Raw genomic sequence first — 10,107 nt, forward strand, 5'->3', positions numbered from 1 at the left:
GGCTAAGCTCGCCCCGTTCGACTTTGAAATAAGATACATCCCCGGTCCTAAGAATGTTGTGGCGGACGCCCTCAGCCGGGAGCCTTTTGTTCAGCCCAGTGTGCTTCATCGTCTCACCAGGGTCCCGTATGATGCACTCATGGAGGAGGCGAACGCCTTGAACCTTGACAGTGTGCAGGATGCGTTCCGTCAATCCTGCAATCCGCGAGTCATGCCATCTCTCAGCAGTGCTGTGGCAGTGTCCTTGGGCCCTTCCGTTTCCAATCAGGCCGTCTCTGCTGTCTTGGAGCGGTCATTGGGCCAGGAGCATGTGCCTCCCCAAGCCTTTCTCCTTCCTCAGCTTGTGCAATCCATCCAACCACGTGAGCATTCCGACATCCGTCCCTTGCCCAAAGAGACGTTGATGGCTTCACAACGTGCAGACCCTTGCTTGAGTCGGGTGCTTCACTTTGTGGAGAGGCAGAGACGTCCATCAAGGCGTGAGCGTGGGCATGAGCCAGCTGACACTTTGAGGCTCCTCAGGCATTGGGAGAAACTTTCCATCAAACAAGGTGTGCTCTATCGTGTTTCGAAGGATGTTGTCACACAGCGGAAGACGTACCAGTATGTTGTGCCCTTGGTACTGAGGGAAGAGGTCCTCAGAGGTGTGCATGATGAAGCTGGTCATCAAGGCCAAAGGCGAACGCTCTACCTCTCTAGACAGAGATTCTACTGGCAAGGCATGGAGAGAGACGTGAAGGAATACGTGCGGTGTTGTCGCCGCTGTGTATTTAGCAAGTCTCCAGAGCCGGAGGGCAGGGCGCCACTCGAGAGCATAGTGACATCTAGGCCTCTCGAGTTGGTTTGTATTGACTTTTGGTCGGCTGAAGATTCTTCTAACAAGTCACTTGATGTGCTTGTGGTTACCGACCATTTTACCAAACCTCTGTCCAAACCAGTCAGCAAAAGCTGTTGCAAATCAACTTTGGAACAACTTCTTCTGTGTATACGGCTTTCCTGAGCGCATACATTCGGACCAGGGGGCCAACTTCGAAAGCAGTCTTATAGCCGAGATGCTCATTGCTGCAGGTGTCCAGAAATCGCGCACCACCCCTTACCACCCCATGGGCAATGGAGCTGTTGAGAGATTCAATCGCACCCTTGGTGGAATGATAAGAGCCTTGCCGCCCAAGGCCAAGCACAGGTGGCCGCAGCATCTGAAATCTCTCACCTTCGCCTATAATGCTACAGTGCACGAGACCACAGGGTTTGCTCCATTTCAGCTGATGTTTGGGCGGACACCCAGGCTGCCAGTCGACCTGTTGTTTGGGTCTGTCCTTCAGGATGATCAGCTGGTGGATTATGACGCCTATGTGCAGGGTCTCAGGCATGATCTGGCAGAGGCCATAAAAATCGCTCAGACCTCCTCTACTAAACAGCAGCAGAGACAAGCTGCCTTATACAACAGGAAGTTCAGGGGCGCGGCTGTGGAAGTTGGAGACAGGGTTCTTTTAGCCAACAAAGGAGAGCGTGGGAAGAGAAAGTTGGCTGATCGCTGGGACAGTCACCTGCACACTGTTGTGGAGAAACACGAAAACACACACACCTTCAGGATCAAGAACTGTACAACGGATCGAGAGAAGGTGGTCCATAGAAATTTGATAATGCCTGTCAATTTCTTGCCTATCCCACCTGGGTCCGAGAATGACGGTTCCTGTGTGAGTGACTTTGCTACAGATGATTCCTTTCCGGATGGTGATGTGGGTCCTACCGTCCTGCCTGATTTTGATTCAGAGGACAGGACTGTTTCTTGGATCTCACGACTCCCAGACTCTAATGGAGATCCGCTGGATGTCTTGTTGACTGACAGACCTGTTCGGACTGTCTCTTGTGACGCACCTCTTGACCTGGAGGAGAATGTTGACCCTCCGGCCCAGACTACCTCCTGTGACTTACCTGGGGATGCAGACGATTGGACAGTTCCACCTGACTTGACGGCTGACGTTGACTGTCCTTCGGACCAGACTGACTTGCGACTTGACCCTGTGTCAGCACCTGTTTTGCGGTCTTCTGTTGAAGGTTCACTGACTGTGGATAGGGTACAGCATCCTCAGCCCGATACTGCTGGCAGTGATATAATGCTAGGTGTGAGATCTAGATGTGGGAGGATTATTAGACCTGTGGTCAGGCTCATCCAAAATATGCACCAGAGAGTTTTGGCTGGGTTCTAAGGTTTATGGAATTTGATTTTTCTGATTTTATTTATTTTATTTTATTTATTTATTTTTGTGTATATTAAAGTGCCGTTTTTTTTTTTTTTTTTTTGGTTGTTTTTCCTTTCTTCCTCAGAAGGGATAAAGCTCTGAATGGTGCAGGGACCTGTGTGACATAGAATGTTGTGGGTCCAGGTGGTCTTCGACTGTACTGTGTAAATTATGTGGTATCAGGTAGCCTAACATGTAAACGGGCATGTTTTCCTATGGGTGTTGGGAGGCTTTGCAGCCTTCCTCATTCTAATTCTTCAGGGATGGTCACTGACTGGAATGCTTGATACCTGTAGTATGAACAGTACTGAATTTTTGTTTTGTTATTCACTGTGTATTTGTATGTTGTTTACTGTGCCTGATTTGGTTTGTTTCAGGGGTTCTCACAGCACTTGTATGGTTGTTCTTTGGATGGGCAAGTGGAAATCAGTAGAGGGGAATGTAGCAGGGTTAATGCTTCCCACTTGCCATTGCCAGCGAGATCCTGGCGCTGGCTGTGGTAGTGGGAGCCTTGGTTGGAGTGCTAGAGCTCCCCCTAGCGGAATGCGGGGGTTGTATTGTACGTTGCTGCCTCCTCTCCTCAGTCTATGTATACCCCGGCTGGGAGAGGTAGGTAGTCAGAGCAGTTAAATATGAATCCACACTTTGGCGATGTATTACGGGAGTCTAATTGTACATAATACTGTATTAATACTTGGTTGCTTGTACATATATATATTGTGTTCCTTGGAATCGGTTAATACATTTAAATGGACTTTAGGCTTAGGATCGCTAGCTTGGCTACCATGTGCTTTGGTCGTAGCTACTTAGCTAGCGTGGACTTCGCCAAGAATGTGTAGGCTACTTCAGCTTGTCTTTCTCCCATGTTAGGCTGCCATTGTGAGGGTTCTCAACGAGCATTTCCCCATGTTAAATATTCCACCAGGTATGTCACCAAACGCCCATTCAAATATTAATTTGTTTAATGTGATATTTATTTCCATGTAAACGGCTAGTCTATGTATACCCCGGCTGGGAGAGGCTGCCATTGTGAGGGTTCTCAACGAGCATTTCCCCATGTTAAATATTCCACCAGAATAAACGGCTGGCTGCCAATGGTTCCATCGTGGTCTCAATCACAACGCAACGAGAGAGTACGCAACCGCTACACCAGCATATTCCAGTTTCTTAAAGGTCCCATGACATGAAAATCTCAATTTATGAGGTTTTCTAACATAAATATGAGTTCCCCTAGCCTGCCTATGGTCCCCCAGTGGCTAAAACTTGCGTTTGGTGTAAAACGAGCACTAGCTGTTCTGCTCGCCTTTGAAAAAACGGAGGCTCAAGCGCGCTGATTTGGACATCTGTGCTCATGACGTCATGAGGAATCTCAGCTCCTCCCCTTACTCTGCCTGGCCCGCCCAGAGACGTTGGCCCGCCAATGAGACTCGACCGTGCGAGCGCCACGTGTGTGTGTGTGTGTATGTGTGTGTGAATACACACACTGTAACGCAAGTGTTTCTTGTCGGTTCTTTGACGTGTCTTGAATTTCCACAACGAGACTGTCGTGGGGGTTATCTAAGCCATGGTTGAGAAGGAATTGGGGGAAAGGAACTTTGGTTTGACTCGCTGAAGTACATGAACTGCGACATGCCGCCGGTTGCCGCGAGGCACCATCGCCCGGCAGCGGGCAGCCGGCCGCAGGCAGCGCGCGGTTCAGTCGACTTCAGGTTGATGTGGAAGAACCAGTGACGTCGCAGAACCCGACAAAGTCGTTTGTGATTCATAATATCGTCTGGAGGCGCACACAATATGTTATATGATATAGATATCTATGTATCATATGATATTATTTAGATATAGAGCTCCAGGACTGTAACGCAAGTGTTGTACACTTCCTTGTTATTTGGATAACCGTTCTGCTGTTGGTGTGATGGCGCATAACACGTCTGGTATTTCTACAACGAGACTCGTATTGGGGGTTATCTCAGCCAAGGTTGAGAATGAATTGGGGGGAAGGAACTTTGGCTTTGACTCCCTCAAGAACATGAACCACGACATGGAGGAGAAAGGGATTGTTGGCGGCGAATGTCTCCCGCTTGAGCCCCGCTGAGGGACCACCGCCGGAGGCGCATAAGCGCTGCCCGGTAAAGATCCCTTTCTCCTCCTTGTCGTGGTTCATGTTCTTGAGGGAGTCAAAGCCAAAGTTCCTTCCCCCAATTCATTCTCAACCTTGGCTGAGATAACCCCCAATACGAGTCTCGTTGTAGAAATACCAGATACAAGAGTCCGACGTCACACCAACAGCAGAACGGTTATCCAAATAACAAGGAAGTGTACAACACTTGCGTTACAGTCCTGGAGCTCTATATCTAAATAATATCATATACATAGATATCTATATCATATAACATATTGTGTGCGCCTCCAGACGATATTATGAATCACAAACGACTTTGTCGGGTTCTGCGACGTCTCTGGTTCTTCCACTTTCACATCAACCTGAAGTCGACTGAACCGCGCGCTGCCTGCTGCCGGCTGCCCGCTGCCGGGCGATGGTGCCTCGCGGCAACCGGCGGCATGTCGCAGTTCATGTACTTCAGCGAGTCAAATCAAAGTTCCTTTCCCCCAATTCCTTCTCAACCATGGCTCAGATAACCCCCACGACAGTCTCGTTGTGGAAATACAAGACACGTCAAAGAACCGACAAGAAACACTTGCGTTACAGTGTGTGTATTCACATTGATGTGGACGTTGAAGAACCAGGAACGTCGGAGAACCCAACGCGGTCGTTTGAGATTCATAATATCGGCTCACACAGCTTTTGGCCGTGATAATATATATTATATGATATAGATATCTGTGTAGGCTATATGATAATATTTAGATATAGAGCTCCAGGACTCCCGTGTGTTCTAGAATATTTACAGAACACGGCTAAAGGCTGTGTGCGGCTCGCCATTGCGATACATCCACTGTAAACAGAGCGCATGGTGGCTGCAAGCTGCTCAGGGCCACACCCCCACCCTCCTCCTTGACACGCCCACCGAAACAGCGCATTTGGGGGAAGCTCAATGTGCGACTGGCTCGGAGTGGCTGTAACTCTGCACCACGGCTGAATTTAGGGAACGTCTTTGAATACTGTGTTAGTTGCCCACTAATACCTATATTAAAGAATACATAAAATAGCATGTCATGGGACCTTTAAGAAATGTAGAACTCTCATATCAGCTGTCTGGTGCTCCTTGCTGACAGTAGCCTGTCACTATACCGTCCGCATGTTTCACAAAAATAGTTTTGAGAGACGGTGTCAGTCTTTTGGCAGTAAAGATCACGGTTGGCAGTAAAGATCAGGGGTCTCATTTATAACCGTTGCGTACGCACAAAACAGGGCTGAAATTGGCGTACGTGACTTTCCACGCCAAGGTTGTGATCTATAAAAAACCAACTTGACGGGAAAATGTGCGCAGCCCTAAGCAAACTCTGACCCATGCGTACGCATGGTTTGGAGGAAAAGGAGAATTGGCGACACAGATGGTGTGGTGGTGAACTGAAGTTAGACCAAAGAATTGTAGAGTGAGAAGAACTATTATGTTTTATCATCGCCCTTCATAAATTTAATTTCAACCCCTATCATGCGTTAAATCCTAATCAGAATCATTTAAGTCAACTGCGTTATTTCTCAGTTATTACTCAGAAAAAAATTCTCTATATTTAATCCCGTCACTCCATACTGTCCACTGACGGCGCGACTGCATGGAATAAAGCATCTGTCCAACACGAGTCAATAACATAATATTTGTATGTGACACTGTAAACACATAATCAAATGTCAATTAAATCCCAAGTGTGGAAAACCAAGCCACACTCCTCATCACAAACGTTGTCCGTAACTCTTGATGCTTTTCATGACAAATCACGCATTAAAAAGGGGTTATGTTCAAGAACATTTTACGTGGGTGATTACAAACTGATTATCCAAGGTGTTCTCGGTCAGTCTTATTACCGTAACCCTATAAATACAGAGGTCTGCGCCGTGGTAATGCTGCACTATAGGGCACTTCTGGCGGACCATGCAAATGGCAGGATTCGGAGGGAGAGGGTATTTAAGGACCATAACAATTTATTGGTAGGCTACATAAAAATATTAGGGCTGTCAAAATTAACGCGTTAACGCAGGGTGATTAATTTGTGGAATTAACGCATTAATTTCTTTAACACATTAACGCATGCGCAAAATGACCCGCCCAATATTTCCCGCTCCAGCACTTGCCGCCGCTATTTGCCGCTCTAGAGTTTTGACTGAGACACAAGATGGATACTGAACCGAAAGAAGTTGTTGGCCCTTTGGATGGAAAGTTTGAATTTAAAAAAAACAAAGATGGAACACTTAATAAACAAGCAGTGATTTGCACACTCTGCAAGAAGGAGTTTTCGTTTCACCGAAGCACTTCCAGCCTAAAGTACCATATCAACGCTAAGCATGCGTTTGTCGGCTCTTCAAGTTCTGGGGCAAGACCAGGGGGCTTGGTTCAGACAACGCTCACCGAAGGCCGTGCATTAAGTAAGTCTATTTCTGAGAACTTGACCCAAAAAATTGCCAAATGGATTGCAAAAGACTGTCGGCCGATTAATATTGTCGAGGACAAGGGCCTCGCGGAAGTGTTACAAGTTGCTTCACGCGACGCATTCTACAAGCCACCGTCAAGAGGCACAGTAATGACTAAAATCCACGACCTCTACAAAACGGAAAAGAAAAAGAAAGAAGAGGATTTGGCTGTAGCTGACTATGTCGCCCTGACAGGAGACCACTGGACCTCTGTGAGTAACAACAATTACCTGGGTGTAACTGCACATCATATCACTAAAACATGGGAACTGAAGTCGTTTGCGCTAACTACAATGAAAACAGAAGAGCGTCACTTTGCAGAAGCATGTGCAGAGCAGTTCCTAACAGTAGCACGCAAGTGGGAAATAGAAGGAAAAGTCACAACTATAGGGACCGACAGCGCACGCAATATGATCGCTGCGGCTCGACTTTTGACATTTGAGCACATGCCTTGCATAGCTCACATCCTACAGAGAAGCATCACGGTGAGCCTCTCTGACAGCGGATTTGTGCATGCATTGTCCAAGTCTCGCAAAATTGTGGGCCACTTCAAACACAGTCCGGCAAACACCGCGGAGCTTCAAGCACAACAAGCTGCCCTTGGACAGAAGCAGGAGCCGCTGGTCCAGGACGTTCCAACACGTTGGAATTCGACGGTGGATATGGTCAAGCGTCTGAACCGCAATCAAGCAGCAATAAAAGCAACCCTGGACCAACAGCAGCACAAACTCATTATGCTGACACCACCAGAATGGGACAAGGTGCAAAGACTTGAGACTCTTCTAGAGCCCTGTCGGTAAGTAATCCACATATGAATTATTAATAGGCCTATAGTTTGAAATAAAATGTAATTAATTAAATTGAAATTATATGTTACCTTTTTGTAAACTACCAACTTCTGTTGTAATAACTTAATGATGTGTGTGTGTGTGTGTGTGTGTGTGTGTGTGTGTGTGTGTGTGTGTGTGTGTTTCATTCAACTGCAGGTATGTAACTGAGATCCTGGGTGGGGAGGCCTATGTATCCTGCTCTGTTGTACTGCCTGCCCTCTGCCACTTGCGTCGTGTAATGGAGGTCTCTGATGAGGACCCTGCATATGTGGTGCGATTTAAGACGGCATTCAAAGAAGACCTAGCCTCCCGCCAAGAAAAGACCAACAACGCATGGCTCAAGCTTGCAACGGCCCTGGATCCACGCTTTAAAGACTTGAAGACCCTGCCCAAGAGTGAAAGAGAAGAGGTGTGGACCACACTGGGAGGCATGCTGCATGAACAATCACCAAGAAGGTCTCCACAGACTTCTGAAGATGGGCCACCCAAGAAGAAAATGAGCCTGCTCCTACAAATGTGCTCAGATTCTGATTCTGATGAGGAGGTGCAGCCTGGCAGAGACATACACAGGTACAGGGCAGAGCCCTGCATTAGTATGGAGGACTGTCCATTGCAGTGGTGGTCTGCTCATTCAGGAGCCCATGACAAGCTGGCCCTGCTGGCTCGCAAATATCTAGCGACTCCTGCATCCACAGTTCCATGTGAAAGACTCTTCTCGGTGGCAGGCCACATCGTGCAAAAGAAACGGTCAGCCTTACTTTCAGAAAATGTCAACCAGTTAGTTTGCCTCAGCAACTGGCTAAAAGAAGAATAGCCAAGAGAGACACATTTTATTGTACGAAGGTGCGGTAGTTTGTTAATTTAAAAAAGGGAAAATGTTCAACCAATGTTTAACCATTCTAAACTTAGCAATGGCTAAGATGCCCATAACGTTTGGGGTGACTGTTATCTTTAAGTTTGATTAAAAAAATAAAAATAAAAATGTTATATGCTCATAGGCATTGCAAAGAGACTGGCACAAAACAAAAATTGAAATATGGTGTGGTATGTTTAAGTTCGATTTTATTTTTCATTATTAATAACACCATCATCTGGATTCTTTCATGAATAAAAGAACATGCTAAATGCCTATATATCCACCTTCTGTCATTTATCTTTCCGTTCCTACAACAATATACAGAGAAATTCAGAAATTCCGGGCATATTTATGAATGGTAATTAATCGTGATTAATCGTGATTAATCCACAGCTACCCTGTGATTAATCAGATTAAAATTTTTAATCTTTTGACAGCCCTAAAAAATATGTAACTCTACGTCAGACCACTTCTTTTTTAATTCTGGGACTGTGCGCTCCGTGCTACTGACAGAGTTCACTGCTGCAGCAACATGTTGCCACTCACTCTGCTTTTTGTTGTTGCCGATCCCAATCCCGTGGCCGCCGAACAAAACTACCTTTCGGGCCTCCATCTCACCCACAAGTGTCTCCACTTCAACCTCCGTGAAATTTCGCTTTTTTGCTTTTCTCAGTACTTCTGCCATTGCATATATGCAGATCGAATTCATGAGGTCATTTGCATTGACCATTTATGGTTAAAAAGGGGCGTGTACAGGGCGGAACGTGAAGCTGATTCAGCTGCGCACACTTGTAGGCACTCTGTGATTTATAAAGCAAACATTGCGTACGGTGTGCGTACGCAGGGTTTTATAAATCTGAATATTTTTTGGCGCACGCAAAACTTGGCTTCTGGGCGTACGCACATTTTTAGTAACGATCCCACGCACAGTTTTATAAATGAGACCCCAGGTCACGGTAGGCAATGAGCTCGAGTTGAAAAAGAAAAAGCTTACAGCACCTGGTATTCCCAGGCGGTCTCCCATCCAAGTACTAACCAGGACCGACCCTGCTTAGCTTCCAAGATCAGACGAGATCGGGCATGTTTTTTTTTTAAATCTTTTTTTATAAAAGAAAATCAAGCGTAATCTACACAGAGGGAAAAAAACATATACTTGAATTCAAATGTAAAATCACAAAATAAATAAAATAAAAGTAAACAATAACATCAGCATTTTAACAAATAGGTCCTCCTGCCAAGCATTATTCAATCTTATACATCAGTTTTCCTTTGTCATTGACAGAAATGAAACTGCATCCATCAACAAAATGTTGAAATTCTTCCTTTTCATACTTAAAAATTTAACTTATGTCTTTTTTCAACCCCGATACAAAGTAGGCCCAGACAGATATTATTTTTTGTTCAAAGTGTGCTAGATTCCTTCTCAGCCATACAGCATATCTAGCATGACTTAGTACATAGTTTATCATATTTATGTTTACTTTCTCTTTCTTTTCCCATACTCCAAACAGAAATGTTTTTTTCCAGTCCTTTCCCTCAAAATACTGCTTCCCCCAGTTCTCCTGCAAGAATTCCTTTAACTTCATGAAA

At 45.9% G+C, this 10,107-nt stretch overlaps 1 protein-coding gene across 1 annotated transcript; it reads left to right on the plus strand.

The window, feature by feature from the left end:
• Positions 1-7,263: 7,263 nt before the first annotated feature.
• Positions 7,264-8,794, plus strand: LOC132446323 (E3 SUMO-protein ligase ZBED1-like). The gene is made up of 2 exons (XM_060036561.1): positions 7,264-7,627; positions 7,818-8,794. Exons 1-2 carry the CDS (start codon positions 7,278-7,280, stop codon positions 8,473-8,475), a joined length of 1,008 nt encoding a protein of 335 aa, XP_059892544.1. The 5' UTR covers positions 7,264-7,277; the 3' UTR covers positions 8,476-8,794.
• Positions 8,795-10,107: the final 1,313 nt, after the last annotated feature.

This window comes from Gadus macrocephalus, chromosome 18 (genome assembly GCF_031168955.1).
Source record: "Gadus macrocephalus chromosome 18, ASM3116895v1".
Taxonomy (NCBI): Eukaryota; Metazoa; Chordata; class Actinopteri; order Gadiformes; family Gadidae; genus Gadus; species Gadus macrocephalus.